This window comes from Pyrus communis, chromosome 8, assembly GCF_963583255.1.
Source record: "Pyrus communis chromosome 8, drPyrComm1.1, whole genome shotgun sequence".
NCBI lineage: Eukaryota > Viridiplantae > Streptophyta > Magnoliopsida > Rosales > Rosaceae > Pyrus > Pyrus communis.
In genome coordinates, this window is record NC_084810.1 from 14,810,777 (window position 1) to 14,829,968 (window position 19,192).

Sequence of the window (19,192 nt, forward strand, 5' to 3'; positions counted from 1 at the left end):
TTGCCTCTAGATTTTTTGGGATTATTTTAGGCTCCACAAATGCCCCCACACCTACTGTGCTGCACGCAGGAAAATGATTGTAGGTGCAGGAATCCCAAGCTACTTAGGCTTGTGACGTTGTTTCCCAATTTGAACTTGATCTTCTTTCTTGATTTAGAGATAGCCTTCTTCTAGGAAAAGGAAAATAATTACCCCCAATTCCTATTTAATTTTGCCTTAAGCAGGGGATTAAATAAGTTTGAAGAGCAATCTTTATTCCAACAAGGAAGAGAAGCCACATGAAATTTTTACTCCCTCTCCCCTAGCGTCTTGACCTTGCTAAGAGTCGTCTCTCATTGTAGTTCTTCTTCTCCGTGCCACACCAAGGTAAGAAAAAATTGAATTTTCTTTTTCTTGATTTTTTTTAGAGTCTTGGGACTTGAAAAAATTGGCTTGACAGGGCTGTGGGTGTGAGTGACACATGACAAGGAGCCACGAGGCTGCTTGGTGGCGCCGCAAGGGTTGGCTGTAGTGCAAGGGCGCTGGGCTGGGCGAGCCGTAGGGCTCTAGCCCCTCTAAGTGAGCTTGGCACAGACTAAGCTTAGTGGAGCACACTCGGGTCTGCTGTAGTAGGTGATAAAGAGCGAGAGAGGTTGGGCCGAGAGAGAGAGAGAGGTTAGGCCTTGCTGGGTTGTAGAAGAGAGGGAGAGAGGCGCGGGGCACTCGCCTCTTCTCTGTTGAATTGGGCCGTGGGCCTTAGGGCCTATTTGGAGTGCTTGGCGCGTGAAGAAGAGGAAAGGGAGAAGGCACAGGCCTCCTCTTTCGCTGGGCCGAGCGGCTTGGGCCGCGTGGGTAAGGACCTGGGGCCCTCAGGTTGTGCGGTTCTCTTTATATATATGCACACACACACATATTATTATTATTTGAATTCTCTTCTCGCGAGCTGCCCTCTGAATATTTTTCTTTGTGCTTTTTGCAGAGACTTTGAGATGTCTTTCTTCGATCGCAAAAGTGACGAATATCCTCCACCTTTGTACCGTCAAGGTGGTTCTTCCGGCAAGGTGGGCTACTTCAAGGCTGCACATGTCAAGATTAATTCCGACGAGCTGTTTCGAGATTTTCTTGAGGCGTACAAGCATGCGATTCTGCCTGGAGTTCACATCAAGCAGGTGAAAGATGATAGCAGTCATGAACCATGCATCGATGGTGCCTCTGCTAGGAAGAGAGCTATCAAATTCCATCTATATTATTTTGTGCTTGGATTCACTTTTCCCATGCCACGTCTTTTCCAGGAGGTGATCTGCTCCATAAAGTGTGCGCCTGCTCAATGCTCCCCAAATGCAGTTCGTGCAAAGGTGGGGTTCTCGAACTTGAGCAGGTTCTATGATCTTGGTTTGACCATAAATGAATTCTGGTACTTCTCTGAGATCGGCCACAAGGAAGGTGTGGGGCAGCTGAGGTCTCGCCATAAGTTGCTTGATGCTATTAGCAAAGGTGATCATGAGTAGGCGAAAGACACCTTGAAGGTGAGCGGAGAGTGGGAGTCAGACTCTTCTCTTGAGCTACATGTCCTAACTAACTTTATCAGTGGTAAGTGAACTGCTGCATTCTTGTCCTGCTTGAGTTTTTTGTTGAGCTGCTACATGACTTTAATTTATTGATGTCTTTCTTACTTTGTGTAGATTCGGAGTTTGGCTCAACTCCAAGGACTTCGGCAGATATGAAGAAGGAGCACGTCCCCTTGGCCATTCCTAATGAGTACCGTGAGTGGCGTTGGTTGCTCAGCCCTCTTCGTCAGGAGAAAAGTGGCCTGCCTCCAAAGGAAGAGATAAAGCGGATAAAGGACGAAGCGTTGGCTCACCTGATCACTGTTGTAAAACGTGCTACCAATGAGGGTGGAAAGAAAAGATCTTCCTCACCTGCTTGTGAGTCTTCAACCGAGAAGAAACGGATGCCTTTTTATGCTGCTCGTAGGAGCTCGTCTGCTGCCGAGAAGCTTGTCATTGATCTAACTTTCCCCAAGGGGACGAAGATGACCGTTGAGCCTGAGCTTGTGAAACCTACTGCTCCGAAGGTAAGCACATCCATTGCTGAGAGACTTGCCTAGCGAAAGAGTTTGGTGACGCATCTGGTATCCAGGTTTATATTGAAGTGTTCGTTAGGAGCTAAGTCTGGTTTTGCTTCTAAAAGGCTCACTGCTATAAAGAGTAGGAAGGTGGATTCTGCTGCTATGGTGGTGTCTAGGTCTACTCCTCATTCTGCCATGACTGACTCATCTACTGAGAAGGGGAAATCTGCTCGCATGGGCAATTATGAGAGATCCACCGAGTCTGAGGCTATTGAGTTTCCCGAGGTTTGTGCACTGCTGAAGGCTGACCTACTTGTGGATGTTGATGCATACACCAAGTTTGTCGACAATGTTGGGAAAGTTGACATCCGTTCAGATTCCTTTGCGAAACGTTTTGCATACTCGATGAGGTCTCTCCTGATTGCTACAATGCATAAGACTTTGATCTTAGCAGCTGAGTCTATGTGCGTTGATCATGATGTTGTCAAGTATGCTAAGAAGGCCGAAGTGGCATTGATAGCTCAGCTTCGCTCGGCTATTGAAAATATTGAGAAGCTCAAATCTGAACTCACTATTTTGAAGGGGTTTAATGTCTTTGCCCCCACTTCTTTGCAGCTGGAGATCGCTCTTGAGGAGGTCCCCCATTTGAATGTTAGGCTTAGTGTAACTTAGGCGATGTTGAAAGCTGCAAAAAAGGAAGTCAGTTGTGTTTCTCCGGTGGTCGAGAAACTTGAGCTTGTCAATTTGGAGGTACGATCTACTTGTTTTGCCAAGGGTGATGAGTTTATGTTCATGCATGCTGAAGTGTCTCGTTTCAAGGAGGTTATCGGTAAGCTTGAGTCTAAGGAAGTGAATTAGCAAGGTGCATTGTCTGCTAGCGAAAACCTAAAAACGGAACTGAATGAGCTACAGGGTGCTCACACTAGGCTTGTCGAGGAGAATATGCAATTGAAGAATGAGAAAGCTGGTCACGAAGTGGCGCTTGCTTCCTGTCAGGCCGATTTCTACAAGCTTGGTTATGTAAACCATCTACAAGCTTGGTTATGAGTTTTCAGGGAAGGACTTCGAGACTTTTTCCATTTCTTCAGTTGATCTGCTTGATTTCTCATTTGAGGCTGCCTTTGGTGGAGCAGTTGAGGGTTAGCCAGTCCAGGTAGGGGTAGCTGAGGATAAGCTGATGGAAGCTTTAGTTGTTAAGAGCGATGCGGTTATTGAAGGCATGGCAGTCGAGGAATCTGTGGTTGCACAGGCTGCCAAGAAGTAGTCTTTTTGCTTAGACTTAGGAGTTTTCTTCTTTTCCTTTTTGTTCTGCTTTGCTTGAACTTTGTTGGCCTTCAAGCTGGTTTATTAATTTGTTAGAAATTTAATAAACAACTTTCCTTGTTTTTACTTAATCCTTCTATTTCGCCATGTCTTTTGCAAAACTTTACCGTAGGACGGGCGACTGGGTAAGCTGCTTCAATGAAGCAGTTAATCCCATGTCATTACTTAGGTTTTAGTTTCGACTTTGAGGCTTTTGGGGCCTTGCCTGCTTGAAGAGACTTGCAAAACTTTACCGTGAGACGGGCGGTTGAGCTGGCTACTTCAATGGAGCAGTTGACACACATGGTCACTTTAGGCTTTAGTTTTGGCTTTGGTGCTTATAAAGCTTTACCTACAAGAGGAAAAATGCAAAATTTTTAGCATATAGAGCATACGGCCGAACTCGTTGTTTCCGTAGGAAGCAGGCGAGTTCACGTAGCTACTATAGCTGTGAATCTTAGCTTTAGGTAGCTTCGTGAGCTTTAGCCCTTCTGGGGCATATTGCAAAATTTTTAACCTATAGGGCCAACGATTAAACATGTGGTTCGCGTAGAAAGCAGAAGAGTTCTTGTGGCCACTATGGTTGTATTTCGGCTTTTGAGTGGCTTTTGAAGCCTTGGCCCTCTTAGGGCGTATTGTGAAGTGTTTAACTTATAGAGTCATCAGCTAGACTCATGTTTCTCGTAAGAAGCAAATGAGGTTTACGTATCCACTATAGTGGTACCTCGGCTTTGTTCCAACAAAACTTAAGCCGTAGACTGTCGGCTGGAAGTGCTGCTTTTAAGTAAGTGGGCAAGTTCGCGTAGTCATAGTAGGCATAAGTCTCAGCTTATGGATTGCCTTGGGTTGCCAACCGTTGGGTCGTCGGCCAGGCGTCTTACTTATAGAAGCAGGCGACTCACGTAACCACTTCAGGCATTATCCCTGGCTCTCAGAGGCATTTTAGGCGTGAGGTGTAGGCGGAATCGTGCCTCAGATGCCATATCCTTCTGAGCTATAGCTTGATTCCGCAGGTTACGTAAGTTGTATTGCAACACTTTAAGACCAAGCCACGTTCATGAAGACTTGCACGTTGAGGATGGAGCATCTAGTCACGTGAACTATTTCATGGGCAGAGGTCCTGCACTTAGCGTCTCTTTCAGTCAAAGACCTGGCATTCTGCAGAATTGAAGTCGGCTAAGTCTATCCTAAGGGAAGAACTATCGTGGCCAATTCTGGGAGTCGTCCAGCCCAGGTGGTTGCTGTATTCAAAGGAAACTGAGTAGTCATACCACTCATCCATGTCTGGATATTCCATATTAGTTTACCTTCTCGCATTAGAAAGCAAACCCATGTGGGTGTTGGGGAATTAGTTTACCTTCTCACGTTGAATAACTTACCCATGTGGGTGTCGAGGAATTAGTCCTGAATTAGTTTACCCTCACGCTGAAAAGCTTACCCATGTGGATGTCAGGGAATTAGTTTACCCTCTCGCGCTAGAGAGCTTACCCATATGGGTGTTGGGGAATTAGTTTACGCGGAGAGCTAACCCATGTGGATGTTGGGGAATTAGTTTACCCTTTCACACTGGAGTTTATGCTATGTCTGCGGGGCAGCGGGCGTCTTTTGCTTGTCACATGGTAGGTCAATTTATTTATGCATTTGGCCTAGGCTTATGAATAAATCCTTCAATCTTAATTGAAAATAGAGGCTTTTATTAACTTTGCTCGTAGGCAGTAATGACATAACATCTAATAATTCTCGGCATGTGAGGTTTTGTTCGTTGAGCTGCTTAAGTCTTCAAACTTTTTTGTCTTGAATGGGGTCCAATAACTAGTAGGAGATCACACGTAGTACTTCCTCAGGTTGTAAGCATTCCACTGTTTGTCGATCTCTTTGTCGCTTATAGTAGTGAGGGTGTAGTTGTCCTTTCTGCCTACTCGACTAATTTTGTACGGACCTTCCCAGATAGGAGCTATCTTTTTGGAACTTTCCCGTCGAGCGGTGATGAAGGCTTTTTTGAGGACTAAGTTTCCTGGCTGGAACTGTCGGATTTTTTCCCCCTTGTTGTAGCTGGAGATGAGCTGCTGCTGATAGGCCGCAATGCGGGTGATAACCTTCTTGTGCTATTCCTCTGCCAGGTCAAAGTTGGTGGACATTTCCTTTTCGTTTTGCTCGAAATTCGGCAGTACAGTGTTGATGCTTGGCACCACGACGTTGGGAGGAATAATCGCCTCAGAACCATACTTCAGGGAGAATGAAGTTTCGCCAGTTACTTGTCTTTTAGTGGTGCGAAATGCCCATAGAACACGGGGGAGCTTGTCTAGCCACTAGCCATTTTTGTTAGAGAGGTATTCTTAAGGCAATTGAGGATGGTCTTGTTGGACGCCTTAGCCTGCCCGTTGCCCTGCGGGTATCGAGGCGTGGACATGTGTTGCTTGAAGCCATATTTTTTGAAAAATCTTGCCAAGTCTTTGCCCACGAACTGCGAACCATTGTCGATGACGATGAAGTGTGGGATGCCGAAACGGTAGTTCTTCCATATGAAGTGTTCTATGTCCATCTGGGTAGTTGTAGTTATGGGTTTGGCTTTGACCCATTTTGTGAAGTAGTCGGTCGTTTCGATCATCATGCCTCTACCTCTAATAGAAGGTGGCATTGGTCTTACCAGGTCAATTGCCCACTACATGAATGACTAATCGCTTGTCTGTGGGTAGAGTTCACTGGCAGGTAATGCGGACACGGGGTTGAAGTGTTAGCAGCTATCGCACCTTTGTACATACCCTTTGGTGTCTTATGCATGGTTGACCAGTAATAACCAACGTTAAGAGCTTTTTACGCCATGGAACGGCCTCCAGATTGGTTTCCGCATAGGCCTTCGTGGATCGAGCTAAGAATCTTCAGGTCATCAAGAGGCGATAGGCAGCGGAGATGTGGTCCTGAGAAGGATCTTCGAACGAATATGTCGTTCCATATGTAGTAAAGCGTTACCTTCATTTAAAGCTTTCTAGACTCTAGTCTGTCTGGGGGAAGTGTTTTATTGACTATGTAGTAGATGATAGGATTTTGCCAACTCGGGGTTGTGCTGATCTGTGCCACCTCAACTGCTGGTTCCTCATCTATGCTTGACTTTTCCAAGTACTCGACTTGGATGGAGCGCCTAAGCTGATGGTTTAGCGCAGAGCCTAGGCTTGTTAATGCGTCTGCGTAGGCATTTTCTGCTTGTGGAACCTAAGTGAGTTTGTAAACCTACAACGTCGCTAGCTGCTCTTATACATTTTCTAGGTATCGGGCCATCATTGGATGTTTTGCTGCATACTCCCCTAAGGTTTAGTTGGTGATTAGCTGGGAATTGGAATAGATCACGAGCTTTTTCACCACTAAGTCTTTTGCCAATCGGAGACCTGCTAATAGGGCTTCATACTCTGCTTTGTTGTTTGACGCCTTGAAGCTTAGAGTGATTGCCTGCTAGAGCATTGAGCCATCTGGAGTAGTGATAACTACGCATGCCCTCGATCGTTGGTGGTTGGATGATCCATCAACTCGCAAACGCCAAAAATCTCCATTAAGAAAGGTTGTATGGCTATGACGTGCTCGACTGCCTCCAAGGCGTTTTCGGGCTGTGTTGCTGCATCCTTCAGGCTTGGGGTGAATTCTGCTATGAAATCCGCTAACACCTTGGCTTTTATCACTGTGCAGGGCTAGTATACTAAGTTGTATTGGCCCAGTTCTAACGCTCACTTCATGACTCGTTGGGAAGTGTCTGGACTATGCAGAACTGATCGTAGTGGGTATTGGGTCATGACGATGACCGAATGCCTTTGAAAGTAAGGTCTGAGCTTTTGAGCTGCAACAACTAGCGCCAAAATTAGTTTTTCAATCTTCGGGTATTTGGTTTCCGCATTGAGGAGAACTTTGGATGTGTAAAATATAGGCAGTTGGACCCTCAACTCTTCTCATATAAGGGCATAGCTTACTGCTACTTCTGATATCGCCAGATAGATGTATAAGTTCTCTGCTGCTTCCAACTTAGATAGTAGTGGAGATGATGTTAGGTACTGCTTCAACTCCTGAAATGCTTTCTCGCACTCATCGTCCCACTTGTCCTTCTGCGCCTTTTTTTATTGCCTTGAAGAATGGCTTACATTGGTCGGTGGATCGCAAGAAGAAATGATTGAGTGTGGCTGCTTGTCCGATCAGACCTTGGATTTGCTTCAGATTCGTGGGTGATTTCATGTCCAGGATCGCTCGAATCTGCCTTGGATGAGCCTCGATTGCTCGTTGGGTTACAAGGTACCCTAAGAATTGCCTGAGAAGACGCCAAAAGTGCATTTGGTTGGGTTAAGCTTGTAGTAGTATATGCCTCGCTCAATCATGAATGTGGTCTTTTCTTTGTCAGGCTTGTGCATGGCAATCTGATTGTAGCCTGAGTACGCGTCCAAAAAGCTGAGCAGCTGGTTCCAGGATGTTGAGTCAACAAGCAGGTCGATTTGGGGAACCGGGTAATTGTCTTTAGGGTATGCCTTATTGAGATCGGTGTAATCCATGTATACTTTCCATTTGCCATTTTTTTTCATCACTAGCACGACGTTGGCCAGCTATGATGAGTGTACTACTTCCTCAATGAATCCGGCCTCTAGTAACTTGTTGATTTCCGCCTCAATAATCGTCACTCATTCGAGTGTGAAATGTTGCCTTTTCTGGATCACAGGTTTGGTAGCGTGGTCAATGTGCAGCTTGTGGCAAGCTATTGTTGGATTAATATCGGGCACATCAGAGGGTGACCATGCAAAAACATCGCGATTTTCCCTAAGGAAAGCTGTGAGTTCTTCCTTCTTCGTTGGGCTCAGACGTGAGCCAATTCTAGCCGTATTTTTTGGCTGGTGAGGGTTAAGAATGATGTCTTCGACGTCCTCTTCGGGTTTCCATCATGACTCATTTTCCAGGGCATTGTCGACCTTGACACCATCTTCTTGACTTGCCTGCTGTAATTGCTATTTGGCAGAGGTAGAGTCGTCTTTCACTTCAATTGCTATTGCTGGGGCGAATGACTTATTCTTCGACTCCTTAAGAACTTGTACAGTGAATCGCATAGATATGGCCTGGTCGCCTTTGATCTCTTTGACTGCTCCATACGGGATGTGAAATCAGATTTTTTGATACTCAATCGAGGTCACAGTTCTAATCTTCACTAGTCAGGGTCGGTTCAGTATCTTGTTATGGGGAGATGGGTCGCTGACGATCATAAAGGTCTGCGATATGACAATCGGTGGGTTGCTGACGTCGAGTGTGATAATGCCAATGACGATTGAAGTAAGTTTGTTGAATTCAATCAAGACCTTCGCCTTACGTTGGATCGTGCTTTCCAGACCCATCTTCTGGATGACTAACAATTGTAGGATGTTAATTGAGCTGTCGTTGTCCGCCATAATTCTGTCAACGATGGTGTAGGCCAGTTGAACATAAATCACCAAGGCATCATCGTGGGGAAAGTCTATTCCCTCAACGTCCTGCTTAGTGAAGTCGACGATTGGTCCAGGTACAACATCTATGGCTTGAACCTGATAAGCCAATCTTGCCTGCTGGATTTTCCTTTTCTTGGAGTTATTGGTGGCCCCTAGATGCTCAGACTCAGCAAAGATTTTGTTGATTTGAATTGTCTTGGTTGGAGGTTCAGCATCGACATCTACTTCTTGCCTTGGTCTGGCAGTTGGTTTGTTGACATACTGGTCACACTTGCCTTCCTTCACAAGTTGTTCAAGGTACGTTTTCCATATGGTGCAGTTGTTGGTTACGTGCTCGGGACCTCTATGGAATGTGCAGTACTTTGTCTAGTCCTTCTTGAAGGTGTTCTTTTTCATAGGTTGCGGCAGGTTGAACCACGATTTATCTTTAAGATTGTGAACGATCTGGTTGATTGGGATCGAGAACTTGGTGTATGTCTTGGGCGATGTGACTCCCTTTGCTGGGGACCGGTCCTTGCGTTTGTCTCCTGGCTCGATTTTGTTGTTGAGCGGTTTATCGTTCGCCTTCTTCTGAGTAGGTTCCGCATCTCTGCGCGACTGCTCAGGCGGCTTTTGGGAGCATTTTTCTTCGTCCCAGAGGGAGTGTTTTTCTGCCAAAGCATAAGAATTTGCCAGGGACAAGTTCTTGCCTATAATCAATTCTTCGAAAAGTGGGTGATCTGCTGGGAGCCCCTTTCAGAATGCTGAGCATGTGATGCTATCATCGCATTCGACAATCTTTGCCTTCTCCACCTCAAATCTCTTGACATATGTGCAGAGTGACTCCTTCGGGTCATTCTTCATGTTGAAGAGGTAGTCTGACTTCTTTTTAATCGAGCAGTAGGACGAATATTCCTTAGTAAAAACTAAGGAAAGTTCGCTGAAGTTCCAGATTGAATGTGGTGACAGGGTGTGGAACCAGTCTTGCGCCTCGCCCTAGAGCGTCGTGGCAAAGATCTTGCACATGAGAGCGTCATTGTTAGCGTAGAGTGTTATGGCACTTCAGTAGTGTATCAAGTGCTTGTCCGGATCTTCATATCCCTTAAATAAGGTGAAATGTTGTGGGATGAACTTTCGTGGTGGCTTTGTCTCCTCGATCTCATCTATAAAGGGTGACCTGCTCAGGTTGGCCACGTCTTTACGAATGACATCGTCGGTAGTGTTAATGCACTGGAATCCGTGCAGCTGCTTTGCTACAAGCTTTTGTACTTCCTCTTGGATTTGCTCCCGGTGAGGGCAGAAGAGCCTCCAACTGCCCCCAGTGCTGACCTGCCGCTCATTGTTGCTTTTTGGCATGTCCCGTTCGTCTGTATTACAGTTGTTGTGCACGTGGTTCATGTTGTGCTGCTCGCCGTCGCACTTAGCGGGGGCTGCCAGTGGAACTCGAGCTGGACTGCTCTCGTGCTCTCCTCTGGGCATCATGCGATTGCCTACTCCGTTGCCTCATGGGAGGATCTCCTTGTGGACTTAGCTCGTGTGGACGCTTCGCTTGGAATGTCCTGAGCGCTCGTCGGAGTGTGGACCCAGCCTTGAGTGCACACTGACTCGTGAGCCGAGTCTGGAATGAACGCTTCTATATGCATTTAGGCAGGAAAAAACGTTTCCCTGAAGGCCTAAACAAGAGTGCACACTATATGAACGCATGGTTTGTGGCAGGCTGAGCGGCTATTTGCCTTGATGTTGCTGGAATGAGTTACATTCTTCTGGCTTTGTCCTGCTTCGAGACACCTCATTTGGGGCGCGCTACATCTCGATAAGCTCGAGGATTTGGTTCACCAAGGTGGTCTGCAGCGCGAAGGCGTTCGTTAAATTGGCGACCTGCTGTGGTAGGTGGTGCTCGCCATTTGGATTGGAAGAGTTTGAAAAATGGGCGTCTCCATGGGTGGTGGAAGTATAGTGGATTGCAGGTACAAAACTTGAGCCCAAAGCGGGCGTTCCTGTAGGAAAGTTAGGGGCAAGTAACCCTGAATTTATCATAGGACCTGTGGTCAGAATTTGGATCGCTGGAGGTAGCCTTGGAATGGATTGGGCCACGGGCCGGGTCATCAGAGCGGGTCACGGGGTGCGTTGGGCCAGCTCCTACTCGTTTTGGGCATGTATGGTCGTGGGCCCTCCTGGCCGCTGGACTGCCACATCTTGGCTTGCTGGTTGGGTGGCTTGAGCTTAGGCCCACTGAGCTGCCGCGTTTTGGGCTTGGTTTTGGGCCTACTGTGTAGTAAGGCCTGATGTCGCAATGGGCCGGGCTTCTTGCCCATAGGCTTGGAAATGGACCTGGGCCTTATGCCGAGGGTTTGGTTGGGTGCGGTGCTGCAAGGGCAGCGGCAATGGAAATGGTGTCATGGCCTGGTGGCCATACAGTGGCTGCTGGGTCACGGCAATAGTGGTGGTGCATCTCCGCAGTGGTGCCATGGCCTGGTGGCCTTACAGTGGCTGTTGAGCCTTGAGGATCTCTGTCGTGGGGCTATGTCCTCGTCTTCACTCTCCGGTCCAAATCCTTGCACATACGGCGTTCCGTTCGTTGTAGTTTCTGAATTTCCTACCATTGTATCCTTTCTCCAAGGATTGATCAAGAAACTTTTTTTCAGAAAAATTAATTGTTACGATGTGTGAGAAATTCAACGTAATAGAAAATTCAAGAAACAAATGCAAGAGGCTTCTTCGAGTATTTTGAATCAGCTCTCAATGAAAGCACCAATGTGTCGACTCAAATTTCCCCCATCTTCAGTCTTGACGAAAATGCACCTGCAAAACAATCAGCACCTTTGATCAGAGACCTAAGCCTTACACACCCATGAGATGGGAGGGGGTTAGGTCAACAGATCTCTGATGCCTAAGTTAGTTTCAATGAGAGAGTAAAGTGTTTAAGGCTTTTTTAGGGTTGCCAAAGCTTTGAAAATTTGGTAGAATATGGGGTATTTATAGGGCTAAGGCTAGCCATATAGTGTTTAATGGAGAGATATTCTCTAAATATTCCCAAGATATTTAATAGGAAATAATATCTTTAGACAATGGAGTAATTATCCCTAATTGATTTAAATTAGGATTACTTACTTGATTGGAGTCAATATTCAATTGGGAATGTATTAAAGATAGGATTTGGGTAATTAATCCTTATCTTTAATTCTTTGCCCAGGGCAGGTGAGCTATTTAGCTGCTGAGATCTCCAGGGGTGTGAGTTACGCATGAGAGCATCTGAGAAGCCTGCCCATTTATTGAGGGCAATCTTGTCTTCTTAGAATAAAAGTCCATGTGTGGCCTCTAGAATTTTTGGGATTATTTTACGCTCCACATTAGCAGTGAATTATCTTGGTGATTAAGGCCTTCTTTAACTTATTCTATTCTGAACTTAAATTCTCATTATCCTCTCAATATAAATTAATGTAGAATATCGCTTATTATAAAAATAAAAAAAATTAAAAAAAAGAACAAAAAAAGAAAGGAAGATCAAAATAAGTTAATGTAGAATATCGTTTATTCTTAAAAAAAAAAAAATCAAAATAAGTGGTATTTCTCTTAGTACTATGGTCTAGTGATATTTCTCTTCATTTGTAAGTAAGAGGTCTTAGGTTCGATTCTTGCCAAAGGTGAATTTGAACCACATTATTATGGCTAGCCTATTGCAAAGCTTAACCTACTTTCTCATTTTCTTATTATAGATGATATCGTTTGTTTAAAAGAAAAAAAAAAATTACCACAGTCTTACACTTTTCCACGGGGTAGAGCCACATAGGGGCCTGGATAGGTGAAGCCCGTCCTGAAATTTTGCTAACTTATTATCTAACAATTTTGTCAATAAAAATTGGTGAGTTGACTTTTGACCATTCGAAAATTGTTGATGCCAACAATATTGTGTTTTTTTTTTTCAAACTCAACCTTAGTTATTCACAAGTGGCCTTTACTATAGTGGAGATACGTTGTACTTGCATGGCGGCCTGGATTCAAATTCCTTCAGTGGTTAATTTGACATCTAATATAACAAAATCTATTGTTTGACAAGACAAAAGAAGAAGAAAAAAAAACACCTTAGTTCTTCTATTTTCTATTTTCTACCTCTTTTTTCTATTTGTTGGCATTGACCCGTACAATGGCTTAACCCACATTTCTTGCCTGGCCATTACAACCGAGAATGGGCCTGGTGCACCCACCAAAATCTAATTTGAAATTTGCAGTTCCAAGCCCAGTGGGCTTTTGCTTCAAGTTCTAAACAAATACAAAGCTCTAGTAATTGGTTTTCCTAAGTTCAATTATTTAGGTATGGATGACTCGTTTAGAAGTTTTTAAAATAAAAAATAAAAAAAGAAACTATTTTGGTAAAAATGTTTTTAAAACCAATTATTAGTAAAAACTTAAGTGGATCTTGAAAAATGCACTACAAGTGCTTTCTACAAGAAGCACATTTTTGTTGCTTCCTGCAAGAAGCAATTCTAAAAAGCACTTTAAGTGCTTTTTTAACCTAAAATCAATTTTTCCAAAAACGATTTCAATCATTTTAAAACACTTCCAAACAAGCCTGAAATTTAGTAAGGGGCTTTTTACTTCGGTATTTGAATCCCATCCAAGTTTAGTATTAAAGATTAATAAATATATTTTCATAAGGATTAACGAATTTGATCGGTTTACAAGTTTACTAAAAGTCTTAATTCGAACTTTCATGTTTGGTACTCTTCTTAGATTCAATTTTTTTTTTTTTTTTTTAACTAATGAATATCAAATAATTTAGTCACATAACTAATTAGTTTCAGAATAGAAAATAACTCTTACATTTATTTTTGAAATTTTCACATAATTAATGAAGAATTCTGCATACAGTACTTTACTTACGGAAAGCTTTAATTGTAAAAAACAATCATGTCTATACGCTCTAATTTGGATTCAATCTCCACAAAATCCCTCTCTCCTAACAACTAACTAGTACAAAAATAATTTTCGTTAATGAATGGTGGTGTTGTATGTGGGAATAATGGTCAATTAATCGAGTGATCTTAAAGGTGATTTAATTGGGATGAGGATCCTCTCCAATCTTCTTTGTGAGGATCCTAAGGATCAATTCATCTTAGCCGTTCGTCGTACTTTGTGCGGCCAACTTTCATTAAGTACTGTTTATATTAAATTTTAAATAAAAAATTCAAAATGATTTTTAACTACAAGATGACTAATGAATGGATGAAATAAACCAATTCCTAGTATCCTCACAACGAGGATCCGGATAGGATCCTGTTCCATTTATAATTGGGACCCCAATTCAATAGGTGACTATCTCTGTGAAAGCTTTTGTTCATGTTTTAAATTGATGATGCCATAAAACCATTAAATTGATGTATCTCCAAATGTGTCAAAAACTCAAGAGCCACAGACAGAAACCAATAAAACAGCAACCGTTAACGTTAACGGCGATACACGATTCCACAACAAACAGAACAAAAGGAAGGTCTATGATTGAGAGACTTGACAATAACACGTTCTTTCACAATTCTACTTATGCCGACGGCAAACCACCTAATACAGCTCACTCTCCTTGTGAGTGTGAATCACAAGGTCCGAAGTCGGGTACGATATACAAGTCAGCACATAACCCTCCTTCATTTGGTTGTCGTCGAGGAATGAACCATCGGACTGATCTACTGAACCCGATGCCAGCTTCCCTGCACAGGTAGAGCATGCCCCAGCCCTGCAGGAATATGGCAGCTCAACTCCAGCATTCTCAGCTGCATCTAAGATGTAGCAATCATCCGCCGCCTCAAACTCATTCTCCACACCATCTGGCCCAATCAGCTTCACCTTGTATACCTCCATTGATGCCCGGAAGTTTGAGGATGCCTTCAAGCCAAAGGACTTGGAGATATTCTTCACAGATCCAAGGGGAGAAGATAGCTTCACAATTGAACTGGTGAACTGCTTCTGGGGCGCATGTCTGAACATGCATTGGGAGGGAACTTGAACGGTTGCCATGGCTGACATGCTTAGCCCTGAATTCATACACCAACGGAGAAGAGGATTAGTAAAAGCTCAAGCACAGAAAAGAATCTGGTGAATCAACATAAACATCATCATTAACAATTATGACAAGTAAAATTGCGTTAACGACAATATCAAATGAGGGATACGGCATTTAAGCACCAAATTATAACATGAAGGAATTCACACAATATCGACTAACAACCAAGTAAATGCATATATACAGGATGAAACAAATTAAACCATTCAAACACCTAATCAGCCGCAGCCCTCAACACCTATACCACTACCCATAGTTTGGATGCGTTACAGATTAGCATTATACAGCACTATCTGCTCTTGAATTTCAGACCGTCACTCCAACAACCCCGACTGAGCAAGATGGGTGATACTTGCAGTCAACAGAATTACTTGTTTGCACTGAAAAACCATAAAAGGATGAAACCAAACCATCCCCGGTGAAAGACAGCAAGGCAATCAGTGTCCGGGGCACTATGAGAAGGAGCAAGCTCATGGATCTATGCTCTTCACTCGAGCCCCCGTTTTGGTAAACTAGCATACAAAGGTTGTTGCTTTAAATCTCAAACAGCTATATTACTTCTAAAACTAGAAGTTGTACGAAAAGTATGCATCCACTATTCAAACCAAGCACTGAAAATTGGAACCCTTCTCACGAGAGCTCGTCTGATATAAAGAAACCGTCAACTTCGTGATCATAACACATGCCTAATGCACTCATAGGAACTCATGAAACAAATTTTAATTCGCCAACTTTATGATTTGCTGCAAGTGATATTATTTCAACATCTAATTAACAAAAGGAGCAAGGAGACAGACACAAAAGTGAAATTTACAATAAAGCCACCCAAAAAATAAAGTTTATAAGCAACTACAAATAAAACTAAACGCAAATATACGGTTTTGCTTCTCAACCAGATGCCATCAGTGACCATTTTTTGTCAATGGATAGATAGATGTTATGCCGTGGTGCAAGGGCAACACTTATCTCCACCATTGTGGTAGGCACCCACTTGCCATCATTAACCATTTTAAAACATCCATAACATAAAATTTCGAAACCGAAATTTTTTCACCAAATTCGACCCAGAACACAAATCAAATCATATCATTTCCAAACTGCAGCTCAGGCTGTTCTAGAATCTAATTCTCAGTTCAAAACATACACCTTGATGATTACAAATTATATTCTAAAAACCCAAAACAAATGATATTAAAAAGAAAAAGAAACGAACTTTGATCTAAGGAAAAAAAAAAAAGGTGCTTGAACCCTTGCGGCTTTCAACTTTTCATTACCCTGTGTTTAGTTTTCAATCATTATTCATCTAAAAAGCAAAACCCCAAAATTTTTGAACCCCAAAAATAAAACCCAAATTCAAAAGAACAATTACCAATTAACAAGCACCCATTAATAAGATCAAATCTCAAATACCAAAGATCCAATACGACATGCAAATACAAACATGTAGAGAGAGAGAGAGAGAGAGAGAGAGAGAGAGAGAGAGAGAGAGAGAGAGAGGGCTTACGGGTGAGAGGGAGGGTTCGGTGAGGAGAGATGAGAGGGTCAACGAAAACACTCAGATGGGTGGGGATGTTTTTGATTCGGCGGAGTCGTCATAGTTTATGAGGGCTATTTATATAGACAGAGTCTGAGAGAAGTTGTGAATTGTAAAACCCGGGACTCGAAAGGGATGGCCTTTGGCATATTCGGAAAGCCATTAAAGCCGCCAGCCAAAAGGCCCAAACACACACACTCCTCACTTTCTTTATTCATTTGCCCCCAAACAAAACTTGATCGTCACTTTGTCCCATATATAGTTTGTAAAATAGAGTATGGGTGTAATATGTAACAAATATGTATATGTTATAAAAGCGGAGTAAATATCCACTAAAAAGCCAGTGTGAATGCTTATTGAAAATGACCTCGGGGGATGATTAAAGTTTACTTTACTTGATGACTTTGATTCTCATAATGTAGTCAAATAATCCATATGATGGGTTTGTTAGGTCTTGATTTTTGTCTATAAAATATTGAGGAATAAAAGAAAGAAGTGAGGTGAGAAAAATACGGAAGAAAGGAAGGGAAAAGAGAAAAAAAAAAGAGATAGAAAGAAAGGAAAGAATGAAGAGAGATGCAAAAGAAAAAACCAGTGAGGCAAGCTAGAGAGAAGAGAGAAAATAATCAAAGTTATTTTGTACTCCTATTATTTCGGATAATGAAATAAAGTACTACTGTTACCCTAAAGACGTAGGCACACTTGTTGAACCTCATAAATATTGTGTATTATTTATTTTATTCCACATACCTTCAATTTCACAACACGTTATTAACACGAGAAGCTCTCATGCCAGTGAAAAGCATAACGTCATAGAGCACTACTATTTGGACTCAAAATTACATCATCGGCTCGTGCAATTAAGGTTGTTGAATGGGCATAGCTCCCAACCGTCAGATGATCAGAGATTTTTCTTGACATTACTATTTTTTTTATCATAGTAATTATCTTAAAGCGTACATAGTTGTGGCGTAAAGCTCCATGCAGAGGAGGTTATGTGAAATGTCGTGCATCATTAGAGTTCTATCCAAATGGTATTTAATTAGTTGCAAGAGTTGCATATTTAGCTTGCATGCAGAGCCACGTGGAAAAAATACCACAATGATGCGATTAATATTGGATGATTAGCATGCGGATATGCCATTCTTATCCATTTGGTGTAAAGGTAATGAAGTGATGGTGGGATAATGATTACACTTTGCAATTGGTTGTCAGAGATGGTAATTCAATTAATTTTCCATTTGCAATTAAGTCGCTGAGTGCATTTAGACGAATAACGTGGAGAAGGAGTCTTCTGGTTGGAGCGGGATTAGCGTTTAGAGTCCCCATTTGTCGGCTAGATATGCATTGTGGTCATGACTTTTCTTAGAATATTCCATTACAGAGTCTTCAGGATTGCTTTGCTTATTATCCAGGCCGTGCGAAACAGAAAATTTTCTCATATAAATACAAACCGCAGTGGCAACGGAAAGAGCCCCTCCAATTCAACACACAAACTGCACTATGTAAACTCTCACTCTATACGAAACCTCTCAACAACCTCGAGATTTTTTTTTTTTTTTTCCGCCAACACATCTTCAGTTTGGATAAACAGCACTATGAAGGCAATTGGTGATATCTTCAGTTTGGATAAACAACATTGTTGCCGTAGAATCAGCTGACCACGGAACACTTTAAGTTTGGATAAGCAGCATTGCGTCAAGGCCGACCAATTATCTATCCAAGTCTCAGTCGAGAAGGATTTTCAAATCCTTATGGGCAGAGGTCATCTCATTAGCCTTCTCGGTGAAGTGAGATGTTACAGGTTACTACATTCGGCATATTGAAAGCCGAATTTGATATTGAACTTCACAGAACTAGCAGCCTTGTCTTCAGGCTTTAGAATCGAAAGGCCGAGACGTGTTCCTTCCTTGACCACAGTCGCAAGATTAAGAAGTCAGCAGCGCGCCCAATGCCACATCAACATATTTTACTCCCCGGCCGAACTCGGTCGACGAGTTGGCACGCCCCGCACACAACCGAAAGACGTAGTTAGCTTATTAATTACTCGGTCTGTGTGCCACGTATGCTTGGTAGTTTTTAGGGTCAACATTTTGGCATGCCTAGTGGGACTCAGTGCTAAAACTACGAAGTTCACATGATAGATCAATATCTCAAATAGGTTCCATTGGATGAGATTTGGCGCCAAGTAAAGAATTGCTACAAGAAGAAAACAAAACTCCTTGAGAAGTTGTCTAGAAGATGGGAGCAATTTTCCGCTCCAGCCACAATCAAAATTCGGCCTAGAAAAATTGTCAAGAAGGCCGAAGAAAAACCTAGGCCACCCATTTTTTCGGTCGAGATTGAAAGTTCGGTCAGCCTAGAAGAAAAAATTCAAGTTTCTGAGCCAAAAATTGACTTAGAAAATAATTCGTCAGAGGAGTGTTCCAATGACGAACAAGGCCGAGACATAGGCCTAGCCGGAAAAATTATGCCAATCGATATGATTATTGGCGATAAAGTCGATATAGAGAAATCCCATTCTGCTAAGTTGTTCAAGTTAAAAGTCGAAATTGGCGGAATTATTATGCCCGAGGGGCTTAATAATTGTTCAACGCATTCGGCGATTGAGAATCAAAAATATTTCACCAAGTCAAAAGTATTTGGAAATGATTCTTTATTCAGCTTAAAGCGAAATCAAATTGAGAATTTTGATATAAAAAGATCTCGGCTTGGAATAAAGCATTGTTGCCTTCCTTCTGATCATGATTTGGTCTCTTTTATTTTCTTTCGTTAGAAAAAATAAAAATAAAAATTAAAAAAATGAAGAAGAATTTATTTTCTTAACCATT

General features: G+C 42.7%; 2 protein-coding genes across 2 annotated transcripts; both read right to left on the reverse strand.

The window, feature by feature from the left end:
- Nucleotides 1-5,454: 5,454 nt before the first annotated feature.
- On the reverse strand, nucleotides 5,455-5,987 carry LOC137743007 (uncharacterized). The gene is made up of 2 exons (XM_068482931.1): nucleotides 5,718-5,987; nucleotides 5,455-5,574 (listed from the first exon to the last, which is right to left on the reverse strand). Exons 1-2 carry the CDS (start codon nucleotides 5,985-5,987, stop codon nucleotides 5,455-5,457), a joined length of 390 nt encoding a protein of 129 aa, XP_068339032.1.
- An 8,201-nt stretch (nucleotides 5,988-14,188) lies between these two features.
- LOC137742019 (ferredoxin, root R-B1-like) lies at nucleotides 14,189-16,458 on the reverse strand. Its single transcript, XM_068481750.1, has 2 exons — nucleotides 16,332-16,458; nucleotides 14,189-14,798 (listed from the first exon to the last, which is right to left on the reverse strand). The coding sequence occupies exon 2, from the start codon at nucleotides 14,788-14,790 to the stop codon at nucleotides 14,329-14,331; it is 462 nt and encodes a 153-aa protein (XP_068337851.1). The 5' UTR covers nucleotides 14,791-14,798; nucleotides 16,332-16,458; the 3' UTR covers nucleotides 14,189-14,328.
- Nucleotides 16,459-19,192: the final 2,734 nt, after the last annotated feature.

Excerpts from the sequence above, each read along its gene's own strand:
- LOC137743007 (XM_068482931.1), bottom strand. The coding sequence starts at position 5,987 with ATGCCACCTTCTATTAGAGGTAGAGGCATGATGATCGAAACGACCGAC. Across the intron at positions 5,575-5,717 it reads AGGGCAACGGGCAGGCTAAG|TATGGTTCTGAGGCGATTAT; the intron begins GCGTCCAACAAG and ends TTCTCCCTGAAG.
- LOC137742019 (XM_068481750.1), bottom strand. The coding sequence starts at position 14,790 with ATGTCAGCCATGGCAACCGTTCAAGTTCCCTCCCAATGCATGTTCAGA.